Source organism: Cibotium barometz, chromosome 18 (genome assembly GCF_041138505.1).
Source record: "Cibotium barometz isolate CiBa-2024 chromosome 18, ASM4113850v1, whole genome shotgun sequence".
NCBI classification, from domain to species: Eukaryota; Viridiplantae; Streptophyta; class Polypodiopsida; order Cyatheales; family Cibotiaceae; genus Cibotium; species Cibotium barometz.
The window spans coordinates 24206321-24226301 of record NC_141063.1 but is presented as its reverse complement, the minus strand read 5'-3'; the positions used below and the strand labels follow the sequence as shown (position 1 = coordinate 24226301).

The 19981-nt window shown below is 44.6% G+C and overlaps 1 protein-coding gene across 1 annotated transcript in view; it reads left to right on the top strand.

Annotated features, from left to right (window-relative positions):
* DBR1 (debranching enzyme 1) overlaps positions 1 to 19981 on the top strand; it is a 47612-nt gene that overhangs the window by 7237 nt on the left and 20394 nt on the right. Inside the window, exon 8 of the mRNA XM_086812345.1 lies at positions 9592 to 9717. Within this exon, the coding sequence (XP_086668471.1) occupies positions 9592 to 9717 (126 nt within the window). The remainder of the gene's footprint in view (positions 1 to 9591; positions 9718 to 19981) is intronic.

Sequence of the window (19981 nt, the reverse complement as noted above, 5' to 3'; positions counted from 1 at the left end):
AACATGCGGAAGCTTCGGGGGAGATCGGTAACTTCAATGCTCAAAAACCAGCACACTTGTCGCGACGAAATTAACGCACAAAACTGAATGTAGATGTGTTGAAAAATAGATAGATATAGAGAGAGAGAGAGAGAGAGAGAGAGAGAGAGAGAGAGAAGAGGACACAGTATTGGGTCCCGAATACCCTCTGTAGGGCCCTCACCATGAATGGTGTATTTGCTTTTATTAGAATGATGCAAAATCTGAAAATAAAAGACTGACTGAACCTGTTTTGGCTGAGATAGATCTCTGCTCCTGACGTTCAAACCTTCACCCTTGCATTAGCTTCTCCCTTGGCTGTCTTGGCCCTTGAGTAGCTGCAGCACCTTGTGAATTATGAGATAACTAGGATTGAATTATGCCATGGGTATTTATACCCCTTCAGTGTGCTGGTCGATTGGTATAAATCCAGGCGGCTGATTTAAAAGTCTCACGACTGCATTAAAAATAGCATTTAATGTATAAAATCCTACGCTTCACACCAATGGAGGGCTGGCCACCTATGCGCATGGACTGGGCTGCTGGACAGCCCTGTGCAGGCTGTGTGGGACACATGGCCGACTAGCTGGGCAGGGTTCAAGGCTCTGTCGGCTGCTTGGCCAGGGCCCCTAGGGCTGGCCTACAGCCCTTCCAACCCAAACTAGGGCAAGTGGGCACAACATGGGGCCCTCTTGGCCCCTTGGGGTGGCTCTAAACCTCCCCATGCCCACTACATGAGCCTTAGGCTTGGCTCTGGGGTAGCCCTATGGGCTGGCCCCTATTCTACATGCAAACCTACATGTCAACACAGAGGTCTGGCATCAAGTATCATACTAGATACAGATAACCATTGACATCATTCCAGAGGGAGACTCATAGCGCGGATTGGCACTGCTTCATGTGCACGACAATGCACACGTGACCTCAGACGACTGGAATGGGACCCTGGCTCACATGGGACCCCCAGGTCCTGCACCTTCTGTACATATATGTCTACGTGGCATCCAAGTGCGGGATGCACGTGACATCTCCTTCTGCTTCCATCTTTGTAGCTTTCATCTGCAAGTCACGAAACTTCTGGAGGTAGACCTCATAAGTGAGGTGCTGCGAGGTCATGGTCAAAGCTGAAAACCGGGCAACATCATAATCATCCTCTTTCTTGAGGAATTCTTTCTTGAAGACGTCTTCGAATTGTGCCCAAGTCGTTGGCTTAGGGTTGAGTTCCTTCGCCTGGCTTGGCAAGCTTGGCCGCCTCCTGCAGTGTCGCCTACAACACGTCAACAAGGATCACCCGCCAGCGCACAACTTGCCAGCGAATAAGCGATCCAGCACATCTCTCGTGAAGGAGTTCAGCTGTTAGGGTTAGGGTTTGGAAGGTCAGCAAGAAACGTGAGAAACAGAGAGAGGAACACGACTGCTCATATATTGAGAGTGATTAAAAATGAAGTACAATAGTCACATAAAGATGTGACCTAAAAGTTGTGTTCACATGGTCCGGCCATAAAGTGTGCCAGGTGGACCAAATCACTTATAAACTATTATAAGTGAAACTAAGCTAAAACTGGGGGAAAAAACCTCCACTAACTGAAGTAAAAAGTGCCCTAGTAATCTACTGATGATCACTAGCACTCCTGTGGGTGCATACACAGCATAAAACCCAACAAACCTTCCTGGAGTGATATGTGATCACTGTACATCATCCACCAAAAGGAAACAAATTCAAAGCAGTGCGGAATGCTTCGAATTTCGGACGTGGTAATGCTTTGGTGAAGATGTCTGCCACATTCTGATCTGTAGGACAGTAGATCAGACTGATATCACCTGCCTGGAGTCTCTCCCGAACAAAATGATAGTGAATCTCAATGTGTTTCGTGCGAGCATGAAACACAGGATTCCTGGCCACGGCAATGGCACTCTGACTATCAGTATAGATAGGTGTAGGCTCCTCCACTGAAATATCCATATCAGTCATGAGACGACGCAGCCAGACACACTCAACGGTAGTAGTGTAGGCTGCTCTGTACTCTGCCTCACAAGACGAAGTGGCCACTGTGGTCTGTTTCTTGCTTAGCCAAGAAATACATGAAGAGCCAAGAAAGCATACCAAGCTCGTGGAGCTTGTTTCAAACCATACAAGGCCTTTTTCAGCTTGCATACTTTCCCTTCACGACCATGTTCTGCAAAACCTATGGGCTGATGTACATAAACTTCCTCCTCGAGGTCCCCATGTAGGAAAGCAGTCTTGATGTCGAACTGGTGAACAACCCAACCACGATGTGCAGCCAATGCAATGACACACCTAAGTGTCGACATACGGGATGTAGGAGCAAATGTCTCCTCATAATCAATGCCCTTCTTCTGTGCATAGCCCTTTGCAACTAGATGGGCTTTGTACCTGTCAATGGATCCATCTGCATGTCTTTTCAACTTATAGACCCACTTAGTACCAATGGCTTTCTTGCCTTTGGGCAGATCAACCAAATCCCATGTTTGATTCCTTTTAATAGAATCAAGCTCATCCTGCATGGCTTTATTCCAATGCACATTGTCTCGTGCATCCACAAATGAATCAGGCTCATCATCATCCTGTAAACTGGCTGCCATAACCATATTCAAATCCATGATGTGTGCATGCTCATTGGTCCGTGTCTCCCTACGAGTACGACCAGCAAGAGGACCCTCTAGATGGCTGTCCTACAATGTCCTCAAATACCATCTAGGTATGTGTCTGACCTGTGGAGCCTGCTGCCCCATATTTGGCTCAACTTCTGGCTCAATAGCCTGCTGAATTTCTGCACCATCTTCATGATTAGCTGGCTGTCCTGTACCCTTATGGACTGGTTCACCAACTGTGGAATGAAACTCCATAGGTAGTAGACCTTCAAACACATCATTTTCAGCCTGATTTACATCATAACCAGCCATGGATATTTCTGATTTTTCATCAAAAATCACATCCCGACTAGTGAATATCTTCTTGGATAGTGGGTCATATAACCGGTAGCTCTTGCTCTCACGGCTATACCCAACAAAAATACATTTTGTGGCTTTATCATCTAACTTCCTCCTCAACTCTTTGGGTATGTGTGCATATGCAAGACACCCAAAAGTACGAAAGTGTGATACCGAAGGCTTGCGGCCATGCCAAGCTTCAAAAGGAGTAATGGAAACCAATGCCTTTGTGGGACATCAATTCAAAATATGACAAGCACACATTACAGCTTCCACCCACCCAAAAGATATGTGGTAGCTTCTTTGCCTTTAACATACATCTGGCCATCTCCATGAGTGACCGATTCTTCCTTTCTGCAATCCCATTCTGTTGTGGAGTATAAGGAGTAGTATACTGATGTTTGATACCTCTACTCTCAAGAAAGGAATTCAACATGTGTGACACATATTCCCCCCCTCGGTCAGAACGGAGAGTCTTAACCTTGCATCCTAACTCTGTTTCAGCAAGTGCTACAAAGGCCAAAAATGCATCATATACCTGTGATTTCTGTGTCAACGGATAGACCCAGCATATATGAGAGAAGTCATCAATAAATGTAGCAAAATAGAAGCAACCTCCTAATGACTTCGTCTGCATGCGACCACAAAGATCACTGTGTATAAGCTGCAACTTTGCAGTTGCTCGTAGAGCCTGATCACGTGGGAAGGAAAACCGATGCATTTTTCCCAAAATACATCCTTCACATATGTGATCTGGAGGCTTCTCCATAAGAGGTAGGTCTGTCAACATGTTATGTCGCTGCATAAGCATAAGACTACCAAAATTTACATGCCCCATGCGAGCATGCCATAACTCCTCATCAATCATAGCTGGAGTAAGAGTGAATGCATTATAAGCAGACTGATCCACTGGCTGAAATGCATCCAACTGGTAAAGTCCATGACATAATGTACCAGTAAGCATCAAGGTCAAAGCATTAGCTTTGTCTCTGACCATGCATTTGTCATCATCAAAGTGGACTTGCATACCACACTGTGCTAAAGAAGAAATGGACAACAAATTCTTCTTTATCCCTGGTACATATAAGGCATTTGTAAGGCGAAGAATAGAGCCATCAATGGCTGTGAGCTGAATCTCCCCAATGACATGAACTGGATATGAAGCATTATTGGCACACTGAACGGTTTTGCCAACAGGGGCAGGGCCTACATGACAAAACAAATCCCTGCGAGATGTAATATGCTTTGAAGCACCACTATCAAAATACCAAGTACATGCATGCTCTGTCACACTGAGTGCCTGTGAAGACCAAGAGGCATCATAGCTGCATGTGTAGAAACAGTAATCCCTGTCCTCAACAAAAGAAGCAGTCTCCGGAGGAGCTTTAGAGGCATCATTTACAGACATCCCAGATTCCTTTGCCTTCTCTTTGGCAATCCTCTTCCTACACTCTGTGATGTAGTGACCTGGCTTCTTACAGTAATGGCATTTGCCCTTCTTCTTGGGTTGTCCATCACCTTTCTTGGTATCCTGAGATGAACCACCATCACCTGAATTCTGATTTGAACTCTTTGGCTGAGATTTGCCTTTCCCTTTTTGACCTGTAGTAAATGCTTGTTCAGCACTTGTGTTCATATTCGTGTTCTTCCTGATTTGCTCTTCTTGTAGCAAGAGAGCAACAAGTTCCTGATACTTAAGGGGTTCAACAGCATTCCTCGTGCTGAGGTTCAAAGAGGTATGAAAAGCCAAGTAAGATCTTGGCAAAAAGAGTTCAAGATGGTGGACACAAGCTGTGTCTCAGGAATAATCTCATCCACATTGATGAGTTGCTCTCTCAAATCCTGTAGCTTGTTCAAGTGGCTAGACATATCATCTCCTTCATGCATTTTTTGATTTTCCAGCTCTCTTTTCAAAAACGAGATCCGAGCCTCATTACGAGCAGCATACATCTGCTCCAAAGTCACCCATGCATTCCGTGAAGAGCCAGCTGAACGAATATGAGGTATAATAGACCTCTGTACTGACAATGCAATAAGTGACAAGGCTTGTGCATCTCTGGCATAGTTACCACGGAACGTCGTTCCGCCTTCCTGGAACGCCGGAACGCCGTTCCGGGCGAAGGCACGTTCCCGGAACGCCGGAACGTTCCGCAATTTTTATTTTTTATTTTTTATTTTTTTTTTTAGGGGGGGGGGTGTGTTTTGCTTGCAGAAATGTATGTTCATGTCTTGGGGGAGCAAATATTAGGAAGCATATTTGGCTATCCGTATACAAAAAGTTACATTTTTTTGTGTCATATGCTGACATGTCATATGACGTGGCGTTCCGCGACGTTCTCGATCCGCTCTCGTTCCCGTTCCCGCTCCCGTTCTAGCATCCGACGTTCCCGGAACGTTCCCGTTCCGTGGTAACTATGATCTCTGGCATCCCATGTCTTCTGAGCATTTGTTCTTTGGACAGGCAATGGCTGACCTGGTGCCTGTATCTGTTGTCCTCGTCCACGAGCACCCCCTTGGGGAGGAGTCTTTGGAGCCAATGGACCTGGACGTGGTTCATCAAATCCCAAAGACCTTTTGCCACGAGCACATTTCTCAGCATAAAACTCCACAAGGAGTAGTTCATGCCGTCCAACTTGTCTTCCTTGGACAAATACGTGAATACATCACTCTGTTGTTGATTTGCCATTATGCCAATGCACAATGTTGTACCTGTGTATCAAAAAACCCAATAGCAACAACCCTGAAAGCAACTGTACTCCACTGAATACAGCTAACCCAAATATGCCTGCACTCTCAATCCTCTGAATGTGCAACACAATGCACCACTGACTGAGTAGAGCAGCAAAAATGGCTTACACAGTGCCAAAATGTCCAAAAATGCCCAAAGTTACTGCACCCAAAACCTTGCAAAAAACCTGTAGAGATTTCTTTGCAAGAAAATCTGCATGTATCTGCCAGAAAATTTTCACAGAGAAAATGCCCAAATTTCAGAACTTGTAAATCTTACCACAAATGTGATTTTGTAGGTACAGGCAGCTGTAGACTGTACGAAACTAGTGTACGGTACAGTGCAGGTACAGGTCGACTGCACGGTGGATGTACGGCGACTGTACAGTACAGGTACACGTAGTAGGTACTGTACAGAAACAACAGTCGACAGGTTGGCAGCGGGTACTGTACGGAGCTGGGCGAGCAGCTGGCAGCGTGTGTAGGTCACTTGCAGGTACTGTACGGGGTACTAGGCGACTGTGTACGGAGCAAAGCATGCGCTTGGTTGTACGAAGAGCTGAAGACGATAGCTGATAGCGAACGTGCACGGTGTTGTGTACGGAACAGTAGAGCTGGTCGACTAATGTACGGAACAGAGTACGGAACAGGACAGGCGCCTGTACGGAGTGTACGGCTGAAGGCGACTACCTGTACGGAGCTGCAGCTGAAGGCGACTAACTGTACGGACACTGATGGCGTGGAATAGTACAGGCAGGGTGCTTGGAGCAGTACGGGTAGGGCAGGCCAACCTGGGAGCTATGATACCAAATGAAGGCGTTCAGCTGGTAGGGGTAGGGTTTGGAAGGTACTTCAGCAAGAAACGTGAGAAACAGAGAGAGGAACACGACTGCTCATATATTGAGAGTGATTAAAAATGAAGTACAATAGTCACATAAAGATGTGACCTAAAAGTTGTGTTCACATGGTCCGGCCATAAAGTGTGCCAGGTGGACCAAATCACTTATAAACTATTATAAGTGAAACTAAGCTAAAACTGGGGAAAAAACCTCCACTAACTGAAGTAAAAAGTGCCCCAGTAATCTACTGATGATCACTAGCACTCCTCTGGGTGCATACACAGCATAAAACCCAACATCTCGCTCTCTCTCTCTCTCTATCGTTCATGAAAAGCAAACGTGCTTTTTCTGTTTCTCTCCTTGCAGTTCATGCGACTGCACAAACAAGACTCCTCTTCCTTGCAAAGCAATCAACCCTACCATCTACCATCTACCATCCCCATCAACATGGGTTTCTTTGATGAAGAAAGAACACATACTAAAACTGAAAACAGCAGTATGCACAGAAAAAACAGCAAGCTTTTCAACATACCTTTCTTCGACCTCTTCTTCTCTACCTACCTACTTGCTCGTTCACGAGGTATGCTCTGATACCACTGTCAAATCCCCACGGATCTCCTCGTGATCGACCTTGGTTCAAGACTCGAATCTTGCAAACAAACGAACAAACAAGCAACAAGGGGGTGCAGGCCTGACTCACCTCCCAACCATGACACCTGTGGGCAAGCCCACAGTCTTGGCTGTCCCCACCGAGCCACGAGCTGAGCTAACTAGGATGACGTACCGACCAATCTCCTCCTCGCGACGTCCCATACTGCCACGAAGCTGCCGGCCTCGAGATTGCTGCCGGCCTCGGCTGCGTAAAGCAGGTGCACGTCTGCACTAGATCCAGGCTCCAAGACCATAGAGCTCTCACGTACCGACCAATCTCCTCCTTGCGACGTCCCATACTGCCACGAAGCTGCCCTCGCGGGCCTCGAGACTGCTGCCGGCCTCGGCTGCGTAAAGCAGGTGCACGTCTACACTAGATCAGCTGGTCAATCAGCCTGCCTAGTTCCAAGCTTCCCCAAGCCTCGAAACTAGTCTTGCGTGCGTGTAGCACACGGTAGATACACACTGTGCACATGACAGCGCGCCTAAGGTGTAGAAACCTTATGGTGTAAAAGTCCCAATAATAGTAATATTTTTTTGTTGATACTGGCCTGAAGAGTGAAATGTTGTCAAGAAATGCCGAGTGCTAGAAAGGGTGACGATTAAAGATTATGTATGTTCGTGAACCGTTTTGCTGAAGAGGTGCGTGGGAGTAAAATTGTCTTGCACACAAGTAATGTGGGTTCTCTAGATCAGCCTCTAGATCAGCCCAAGCATCAAGAGGTTACTTGCCCAACTCTCCATTTTGCTCCTTTTTTCTTGATGAGACCACATATGCTCCAGTCTCCTCCATCATCAGAGACTTTGAGTAGCACTTTGCTGAAAAAGAAGAAAGAGGGCATTGATGATTCACGAGGTGGTGTGCATTTCTTATCCTCACATGATGCTTTGAAAGAGAGAAGAAGGGCTTTGATGTGCTTGTGGAGGAGTGGGCAAAGGCTGTTGACACCATTGGTCCAAAAAATGTGATTCATGTCATAGGAGATGGAGAAGCATCAAATAGAGAGGCAAGGGCAAAGTTGGAGTTGAGGTATCTCCATATCACATTCACTCCTTGTATTGCACATGGGCTGAATGATTTGGTGAAGGACATTGGGGATTCGCTATGGATGGCACCTATCATTGAGAAAGGGAGAGAGATTGTTAGTTTTATCACTCGTCACCACTATATTTTCTTAAAGTTTAGAAAGAGGTCCCTCTTTTATAATCTAGTTAGCTTGTTTGTCAAATTATAACTTGCCAAGTTTCTTGTTTTGGTGGCTACTTTATTAGTAGAAGGTTAAGCTTTAAGGAATTTTTACATTTTGTGATATTGTGTCCTTCAATTCTTTGCAAAGGTATATATATATTCCTTAAAGGTATATATATATTGTGTCCTTCAATTCTTTGCAAAGGTTTTCGAGCGTTTTCTGGCTTTGTGTTGGTTTGTTGTTAAATAGTGCAATTATTCTTTCAATTTGTAAGTTTGGATGTACTCCAATGTTACCTTCACGGCAAACTCTGTGCCCTGTGTGACCCTATGACGATGACCATTGGCTGGATGTGTCATTGACGACCATGTATGAGTTTTGATAATAGTGCTTTGCCCAAGGGAGGTACAACACCTAAGGCATTTAAATTGTGCATTATTTATGTAGATTGAAAATGCTGAAAAATATGTAGGTCAAGCTACTTGAGGTGTTTTGGACGGTTCAGAATGCCTTGATTGATCTTAGGGGAGACATCACACCGGGAGAGACTAGATTGAGAGACTGGACTTTGACATTTATGCACTCAAGAAGATGGCCACTATTACATCTTTGATGACCAGAGGTCAGGCTTTCCAAGCTCTTCAGTGAGTTCGGTTGAGCTCTTCAAGCTTATGTTCAAAGAGAGGTCTTTGTCTAGGTAGTACATATAGTACTGCTCTTTTCTAGCTCAAGAGCATGAGGAGCTTTAGCAACTCTCTGAACTAAACTCAACTACTGATTACTCTCAGTTATTTTACAGTGTGCTTTATAACTTTTCTTTTTAAGCCAAGCTGAAACCACCTTTGACTGACTAAGATTCAGTCCTAGCCTGGTTGTTTAGGTATTCCCTTCACTTGCAGAGAAGGTAATGGTCATTAAAGAATGGTGACCTTTGACTGAATGGTTGAATACTAAGATGGCTCACTCTTGGGCACCGATGGTGGTAGGGATAGCATCTAGCGTACAACGCATGCATGTGATGCACAGCTTTTTGAGATGAAATCAAGATTTCACTCGTTGCTAAGAAGCAACCTTAACGTCTCTTTTATTTCATGTTGTCGTAACAGCAGATTTGTGAGTCTCTTTTGAAGTCCATTACATTAATTAGGGTTTGCAGTGAGGGAGAGCTTTTTGGGAGGGATTATCTTACAGAGGATTTCACCCTTTTCCAACAGGTCATGTGAGAAATCCTTTTACAGAATCCTTACTGCAACTTCTGGAATTGCCATATTTTCTTGATGGATCAAGGAACGCGCTTCAAGAACATGAACCGAAACAACAAGAAGTGGTTTTTTTCAGAGGTATGAAAGAAACTCCTTGCTCTATGTAGATAATTAAGGTAATTGATGTTATATGGTATGTTGTCTTTCTGCAAGGGGCAGTATATAAGGATCACATGTAGGGATATTTTACTTATAATTTTTGTAAGCTTAGGTTTGGGCATTGTATGCTTTTGAGTTATGTGTATTGAGCATGCAATGTATGTGTATGGTTTTGAGCTGCTTGCATCTTACATTCAGTATTCAGAGATTAAATATCATTTTGTAGCTAGAGATGATTAGTGCTATAGCAGGTCTAGTAAATACTAGTTTTTATGGAAGATCATAGGTATTGGTCTCAATAGTAGGGGAGGCCTATAATTTTGGTGGCAATTCTGACAATTGCCACTTGTGGTAGTTCATGCCAAGGGGCTGGTACTCTATTGCTCAAGCTCTGCCAACGATTTTTTTTGTTAATGTGTGCATGTGAGGTGGTGATGCAGTATCTGATATGTGGAGGGAAAATATGACACATCTCACCTCTATCAGTAAGGTCCAACAGCAGCCATTTCCATCTTGTGGGCAGGATAGAGCACAGACAGATAGTGATGGGGCCATCAGACAGTGCACACCCAGATTGGTGGTGTGACTGCAACTGAAATCTCTCTCTCTCTCTCTCTCTCTCTCTCCCCCCCCCCCCCCCCCCCCCCCCCCCCCCCCCCCCGATAAGGGTTGAGCACCATCCAGACACACACTTAAAACTATTAATACGAATAAACAATATGAAATGGCACAACACCAAACAAGATAGCATTGCTGAAATTTAGATCACTTGCAATAGGGTCAGAAGGGCTTGAAGCTGCTTGATCCCCCTTATAATATGTATGTATTATCAAGGATTTCTTGAGATACAAGCCTCGTGGGCATCACATGCTGCATTTCCAATGACATTCATGCAAGGTGGTAGCCATTTGAGTGGAGATTAAATATTAATACCAAGTTTGACACCCACTATTGGGCACTGATGACGTTAGTGGGGATGTCGTAGTATCTAGTCTATACTATGCATGATGGAGTTGATGGTTTATTTTCTTGTGGATGACTGCCATGAGGTTATAAATTGCACTTTTCTTATAAGGTGAATTTGGGCATGTTCTTGGATTCATCTAGGTATCTCTCTTTTAGATGGCTTCCCACTGTCCTTCCCTTTTCCCATGCCAATATCAATATTTGATTGCACCCATTTTGAATTTACGAGCTGTTGTAAAGCTAGATTGGGATAGATTTCAAGCCCACGTTGAAAGATGGGTTGAAGGCCCGACTCCAACCCTCTTCTTTACCTCTTCATCGATTTTCATGAAGGGAATCACCTCCCAACAACACCTTCCAAAACTTTGATATATATGAAGTCATTGATTTCTCCTCTTTTTGATCCAAACAATCTCACTTTTGGCGTATGTTTTTGGCAAAATTGGAATGGAGAAACTGAGCACAAAACTTGTCTTTGAATTTAGTCCATGTGGTGATGGTGTTGCTAGAAAGCTTCTTGGCCAACCACCAATGTGTAGCAATACCTTTCATCATGAAAGGTGATTTCAAATTGGGAGATAAAAGCCAAGGCCTTACTCGAGTCAAATCACCATGACAATTTTCAAACTTTATGGGTTTGTCTTCATGTGATTCTCATTTCCTTCTCCTATCTTGGCCTTCCTCTTGCCTTTGTCTGCATGAGGGATATAACGCTCCGGTCCCATCCCAGTAGAGGCCGAAACATGAGGTTCCTTCTGATGAGTATTTGAAAGTGAAGATGGGGCACCATGTGTAGTAGACGCATGTCAAGAGTTTATTGACACCTCTTCCCTCTCATGGTAAAACTACATATTTCAGCTTCGCGGAAGGGGCTCCAAGAGGGTTCAAATGAGGTGGCTTCTCAGACAAAAGCTCACCCCCTCTTCCCCCCACTACATCACCTTGATCGATGAGAAAAGAGAGAGTCATCGCTCTTGGTTTGACACCCAATTCAAATGCAACGTTTCTAATGCATCATTCACAGAAGTTGAGTGCCTTTGTACACCCAACCAATACATGTCTTACACCTGGATCTTCATGGAAACTCTTTAATTGGGTATCACAAATTTGTCTGTTGAGATTTTCAATCTCAACATGCATAGCATCGTGGTCATCAGTGCACTCGCCCTTTTTCTTGGACTTGCTTGCATCATTTTAGCCTTTTGTGAAGGCTGTCCCAAATCAGCCTTTGGCTGAAAATTGCTTTTGGCTTTTCCTTTGCCCTTGCTTTGGGCAACAAAAGTGTCACCAGCCTGGACATTTCCCAGTCTGAAAAGGGGTCTGGTGGACTCCAGGATGCTTAAATATTTGGAAAGTACAAGCTTTGGGAATGGGGGATTATCCTAGAATACAAAGAACCACACTCCTAAAATTTAGGAGAGTTGCTATTTTTGGCCCGACTCCGATGGAAATTCTGTTCGCGTCATTACATCTGGAATTGAGCAGATACCAAGAGTTGGCAAAGTGCCTATGACAGAATGTCTACCATTTGGGATATTTTTAGAGGTAAAGATTATGGAAGGACCCATCTCTTAGATTGGGACATGTGGCAAGAAAGTGGATCAAAGTGAGACAAGTGGCCTGACACTTGTTAGAAAATGGATCAAAGTGAGACAAGTGGCCTCACACTTGTCACTTCAGCTATTGTGTGGCTCTCCACTTGTCATTGTAGCCTTCTCTTGCCATTTTAGCTCATGGGAGGCCCAAATCTATAAATTGGAGCCCTCTCTCTTCATTAATGGAGGCTCTCTTGCTGCACACTAGCCTCTACCACCGTTGAAGGCTTCTCTAATGATGGCTACTCTCTTTCTCTCTCACTTGAAGGCTGCCCATGAAGAATACCGGCTGTATGGGACTGTTTTGGAGGCTTCCATCGCGAAGAAATAGTGAAGGCAAGGGTATTCAATCATTTATTATGATTTCTAGCCATTGTATGTGTTGTACCAGCATTTGTACTTGCTGTACCTGCTGTACCAGCCACCATACCGGCTGTACCAGCCACTGTACTTGCTGTACCTGCTTCTGTACTTGCTATACCTGCTGTACCAGCCACCGTACCGGTTGTACCAGCCACTGTACTTGCTGTACCTGCTTCTGTACTTGCTGTACCTGCTGTACCAGCCACCGTACCGGCTGTACCAGCCACTATACCTGCTGTACCAACCATTGTACCTGCTGTACCGGCTGAATGGAGAGTTGTACTTACTGTACTAGCTCTATTGCATGAAGACCCGTGGTTTTCGGGGAAGAATCAGTACCCACACGGAGGTATATGGATTATATTGTTGGCTCGGCATTCTACAGCCTATGTTCCGGCTTGGTTGCCTTGTGTTGGGCTGTGCTATGGCATTTGTATAGGGTTAATCCGGCATCTCCCGTGGGGAGAGTAAGGCCCTCAAAGCTTGTACATGATATTATTCTCCTTGGGTAATAAAATACTCCAAGGGGGGGGGGGTCGGCCCATTCCGGCCTCTATGCGGTGTCACATGTGCAAGATCCATTTTCAGCATTTGTGGATGTTTTGTCCAGCTTTATGTTTTATGCAAAGTGATGATGGATATGTGTTAAGGCTGTGGCCATGTTTAAATGTTTTAATATGCATTGATGGTATCAACAAGTGTGTCAAAGGCCTTAGTCCCCCGGGCACCCGCCCCCCGCGAGTTACATCCAATGTAACTCGCGGGGGGCGGGTGCCCGGGGGACTAAGGCCTTTGACACACTTGTTGATACCATCAATGCATATTAAAACATTTAAACATGGCCACAGCCTTAACACATATCCATCATCACTTTGCATAAAACATAAAGCTGGACAAAACATCCACAAATGCTGAAAATGGATCTTGCACATGTGACACCGCATAGAGGCCGGAATGGGCCGACCCCCCCCCCCCTTGGAGTATTTTATTACCCAAGGAGAATAATATCATGTACAAGCTTTGAGGGCCTTACTCTCCCCACGGGAGATGCCGGATTAACCCTATACAAATGCCATAGCACAGCCCAACACAAGGCAACCAAGCCGGAACATAGGCTGTAGAATGCCGAGCCAACAATATAATCCATATACCTCCGTGTGGGTACTGATTCTTCCCCGAAAACCACGGGTCTTCATGCAATAGAGCTAGTACAGTAAGTACAACTCTCCATTCAGCCGGTACAGCAGGTACAATGGTTGGTACAGCAGGTATAGTGGCTGGTACAGCCGGTACGGTGGCTGGTACAGCAGGTACAGCAAGTACAGAAGCAGGTACAGCAAGTACAGTGGCTGGTACAACCGGTACGGTGGCTGGTACAGCAGGTATAGCAAGTACAGAAGCAGGTACAGCAAGTACAGTGGCTGGTACAGCCGGTATGGTGGCTGGTACAGCAGGTACAGCAAGTACAAATGCTGGTACAACACATACAATGGCTAGAAATCATAATAAATGATTGAATACCCTTGCCTTCACTATTTCTTCGCGATGGAAGCCTCCAAAACAGTCCCATACAGCCGGTATTCTTCATGGGCAGCCTTCAAGTGAGAGAGAAAGAGAGTAGCCATCATTAGAGAAGCCTTCAACGGTGGTAGAGGCTAGTGTGCAGCAAGAGAGCCTCCATTAATGAAGAGAGAGGGCTCCAATTTATAGATTTGGGCCTCCCATGAGCTAAAATGGCAAGAGAAGGCTACAATGACAAGTGGAGAGCCACACAATAGCTGAAGTGACAAGTGTGAGGCCACTTGTCTCACTTTGATCCATTTTCTAACAAGTGTCAGGCCACTTGTCTCACTTTGATCCACTTTCTTGCCACATGTCCCAATCTAAGAGATGGGTCCTTCCATAATCTTTACCTCTAAAAATATCCCAAATGGTAGACATTCTGTCATAGGCACTTTGCCAACTCTTGGTATCTGCTCAATTCCAGATGTAATGACGCGAACAGAATTTCCATCGGAGTCGGGCCAAAAATAGCAACTCTCCTAAATTTTAGGAGTGTGGTTCTTTGTATTCTAGGATAATCCCCCATTCCCAAAGCTTGTACTTTCCAAATATTTAAGCATCCTGGAGTCCACCAGACCCCTTTTCAGACTGGGAAATGTCCAGGCTGGTGACATCCTCCCCAACTTCTTAAAAGTTGTCCGCAACTTTAAGCTTTAAGCCATATATTCAAGATATAATCATGTCCCATCAAGTGGGCAAGACTAGACAGTCTCAAAAATCCAATATGACTGAAATAATCCATGTCCCAAATAAATGGGCGAGAGAAAACAGTCCCATAAGTCAAGATACCATAATCATGTCCCAAAATAAATGGGTGAGACAAAAAAGTCCCATAAGTCCAGGTATCATAATCATGTCTCTCTGTCCATACTCTAAGTTGAATCCAACTCCAAGAAGCAATTACTCGTTCCCCAATCCCCAGTGTCACGTCAAACGCATGCTACTCTCCACTGGCTTCCATGCTTACATATGCAAAGACCAGGCAGAGAAATAGAAGACCGATTGACCGTGCACGCGGATGTAGAACGTCCACTGGATCTGAGCGCAGACGTCAAGTCCCCAGCATACCACATTCCAGTCTACTGACACTTGGCGTAGACATAGTCTCCTGCCAAGAAGGTGTCAGTCCACATGACCCTTGGTATAGACATAAGTCCCCTACCAACTAGGCATCATGTCCACTCTTACCACTTGCACTCCGTGTTGGTACTCTGAACACACACCTTGGAGGAGAGGTGGACTCAAGTGTGTAACATAAAATAAGAATCACTCACAGGCATAGATAGTTTATAGGCATATCTGCTACACATAGTTCATAGGCATTTCGACCACCAGTAGTTTTACATGCATTTCGGCCGCCAATAGAAATCCTCGATCCATGAGATAACCACGACTTCCATAAAATCAATGCATCCCAAATAAAGGGAGCCAAAAAGAATAATCCATAAACCTGAGGATGGATCCAAATTCCTAGAAAAGAAGTCCAGGAATCCATACACCTGTATATCATAATCCTTGTATACCATAACTCTTACCACATACTCCGTGCTAACCACACACCTTGGAGTAGAGGTGGACTTTATCCATAAAAGCATCATATCCATGAGATATTCAAAGATTGCTTCTCTATAAACTCGGACAGATTCGTCCATAGAAATTGCTTGTGAAGCCCAATATCTATATAAATCTCGTCCAAGAAAGAAATCTCCATAGATATAATCCATCCCAATAAAGGAAGCCATGAAAAGAATTCATCCCATTAAAGGGAGCCATAAACAATGTTTCCCTGAAACCATCTCAAGGCAAACAACAACACCTTTCTCCTTGCATAGCTATACAAGGGTTAGTGAACATCAAAAACACTTCATAGTAAATAGCAAAAGCACCAACTTTGCAAACTCAAAGTATACTTAGCTGTTCTTTGCCAGGTTGGTCATGAAGCCAACAGAAATATCTCGTCACAATATCCTTAAGATATCTTGAGATATATCTCCATATAGCTTGCCTGTAAGCTTGATAATATAATCCACAATATCCATATGGAAAGAGTGCTAAACGTGTGTACATAAAGCCAACTCCATACTTCCAAGATAAATTTTGTGAATTCATAAATCCTTAGACCAAGCTGTCTATTGCTCATGCTCTTGCTTCATAGGCTCTGAATAATAGCAATGATGGTAAGTGTGGTCCCCACTCCAGATCTTTTCTCTTCCTTATTGATAGAAGGAAGCCTTCGCTTCCAAGAAAGCCTATGCTCTGATACCAATGTAACTCGCGGGGGGCAGGTGCCCGGGGGACTAAGGCCTTTGACACACTTGTTGATACCATCAATGCATATTAAAACATTTAAACATGGCCACAGCCTTAACACATATCCATCATCACTTTGCATAAAACATAAAGCTGGACAAAACATCCACAAATGCTGAAAATGGATCTTGCACATGTGACACCGCATAGAGGCCGGAATGGGCCGACCCCCCCCCCCTTGGAGTATTTTATTACCCAAGGAGAATAATATCATGTACAAGCTTTGAGGGCCTTACTCTCCCCACGGGAGATGCCGGATTAACCCTATACAAATGCCATAGCACAGCCCAACACAAGGCAACCAAGCCGGAACATAGGCTGTAGAATGCCGAGCCAACAATATAATCCATATACCTCCGTGTGGGTACTGATTCTTCCCCGAAAACCACGGGTCTTCATGCAATAGAGCTAGTACAGTAAGTACAACTCTCCATTCAGCCGGTACAGCAGGTACAATGGTTGGTACAGCAGGTATAGTGGCTGGTACAGCCGGTACGGTGGCTGGTACAGCAGGTACAGCAAGTACAGAAGCAGGTACAGCAAGTACAGTGGCTGGTACAACCGGTACGGTGGCTGGTACAGCAGGTATAGCAAGTACAGAAGCAGGTACAGCAAGTACAGTGGCTGGTACAGCCGGTATGGTGGCTGGTACAGCAGGTACAGCAAGTACAAATGCTGGTACAACACATACAATGGCTAGAAATCATAATAAATGATTGAATACCCTTGCCTTCACTATTTCTTCGCGATGGAAGCCTCCAAAACAGTCCCATACAGCCGGTATTCTTCATGGGCAGCCTTCAAGTGAGAGAGAAAGAGAGTAGCCATCATTAGAGAAGCCTTCAACGGTGGTAGAGGCTAGTGTGCAGCAAGAGAGCCTCCATTAATGAAGAGAGAGGGCTCCAATTTATAGATTTGGGCCTCCCATGAGCTAAAATGGCAAGAGAAGGCTACAATGACAAGTGGAGAGCCACACAATAGCTGAAGTGACAAGTGTGAGGCCACTTGTCTCACTTTGATCCATTTTCTAACAAGTGTCAGGCCACTTGTCTCACTTTGATCCACTTTCTTGCCACATGTCCCAATCTAAGAGATGGGTCCTTCCATAATCTTTACCTCTAAAAATATCCCAAATGGTAGACATTCTGTCATAGGCACTTTGCCAACTCTTGGTATCTGCTCAATTCCAGATGTAATGACGCGAACAGAATTTCCATCGGAGTCGGGCCAAAAATAGCAACTCTCCTAAATTTTAGGAGTGTGGTTCTTTGTATTCTAGGATAATCCCCCATTCCCAAAGCTTGTACTTTCCAAATATTTAAGCATCCTGGAGTCCACCAGACCCCTTTTCAGACTGGGAAATGTCCAGGCTGGTGACAAAAAGCCCCATCATTGCCACTCATGACGGAAGATTTGTTCTTTCGATTCTACTCCTCCTGTAGCAACAAACCAACTAGCTCTTCAAACAAGATTTGTTCCGAGTTTCCCCGCAGAGACAGAGTGAGCGATAATTCAGGTAAGTTTCTGGCAGTGATGATAGTGTCCTGGAGACCACCTCCTTTAAGGAATGACCTCATCAATCTTAAGCAATTGCACACGAAGATCTTGGATCTTCGTAAGATGATCAGCCATGCTGTCCCTATTTTCCATGGACACATTTTCCAACTCCCTTTTAAGAAAGGCAAGTTTGGCCTTATTCTTAGCCTGGTACTCCAATAAATCCGAAGCTTGCCGTGAGGTCGTGCAAGGCCTCATGTGTGGTATTATTGATTGCTTTACTGACAAAGCAATCAAAGCCATTGCTTGGGCATCACGAGTATCCCATCTTTTTTGCTCCTGTGAGGGAGGAGCAGGTGCTGCAGCTTGCTGAGCACCACGGCTAGGTGTGTTAGGTGCTATATTTGTAGGGTGTACATCTTCACCTGATACATAACCCCATAAACCTTATGGCCACAAGAAGGTTTCAGACCATGAAACTCCATAGGGAGTAATTACTGCCATCAAGTTTGTCCTGTTGGGACATAACTCCAAATATATTAGTTGTATTCCCAGCCATAATGTTGAAATCTCTTCGCTAAGAGATAAGCAAACACTTGCAACGTAAAAAGCACCTGCAGGCAAAAACCCAATGCACTGGAGTGGCATGCCAAGCAATTACAAGTTCTTGAGCAAACTTTTTTTCCCGAATACAAGGCTGCAAAAAATGTTTGTAGTGTCTTGATAACACAAGTAATGCAAATCTCTACACAATCAATGCATAAATATGCAAATAAAGGCTCTAGAACGAAAAGCCTCAAATTTATGTGCACCAATGGACTATATTAAGCCCCAAGAGTAGAAGTCAAAAGAAAATACCTCTGAGATGCTGGAGAGGAGACACTTAGTTCCTCCACTTACACAGAATGTGCGTTTGCACAAATGTCCAGAGATCATGAGAGGGGTGGGAGCCAGGTTGTCAAAGCAGAGAAGAAGTGCCGAGAAGCTGGCGGCTTGACCAGGGTAGCATAGGCGACGTTGGAGTACTTTGTAGGCCCAACGACGTGCACACAAATGGATGGTAGGCTTGCAGTAAGTGATGAACGATGGACACTGACCTGAAGAGGGGAACTCCATGAGAAGTTCACTATAGTTGGAGATTGCATGAGGATGGCGGTTAGGGTAAGGGTGACTGCAAGAGATTGTATTGGAATGTGTGTAGCTTGTACGTCAACTCCATATTATCATAATACAAATGAACCGGATGGTGCTGGTGTATTGCTGCAGACATGTAGTTAGGGTTGGCACTGCACATAATCACACAAAGTGAAGCAAGTACACAGCACACAGAAGACCGTGATAGATACAAGGCTTGATGTATTGGAATGTGAGTAGCTTGTACGTCAACTCCATATTATCATAATACAAATGAAGTGGATGGTCCTATATCAGCTTGCTTCCTCTAATCTTGGGGCTTACCTAACGTTGTCGGATTAGACTACTGATCCTAAAGACTAGTACTAGGTACGTAACATACTTCTCTCCCTCATACGTTTTCATTCTTGGAAACAAAATCTATCTAAGAAAGAAAACTGGGAAATCTATGCTGTAAACTAGCAAGTGTTTCCCACTCACAAAGTTTCGTCCACATAGCACGCTATATAATAATGATTCCCCACCCAAACCTGCTATTTTTTGCATAGGAGATCCCTTGGGCACTATGCAAAAAATTCTCCTATGCAAAAAATAGCGGGTGGTAGCACACCATTTCCAGTCTTGGAAATTGTTGAAATATACAAGTGAATAGGGTGTGTGCGGGAACAAGCCCTTAGCAAGAGGCTGTAAAAGAGAATCTGTAAATGAGTGAGAAGCAGTGAAAAGGTGAGAGGTATCTACTGGGAGAGAATAAAGGGTAGCATGAGAAGATTTAGGATGTGAGAGATGAGTGGGATTAGAAGCTTGGATGTAAA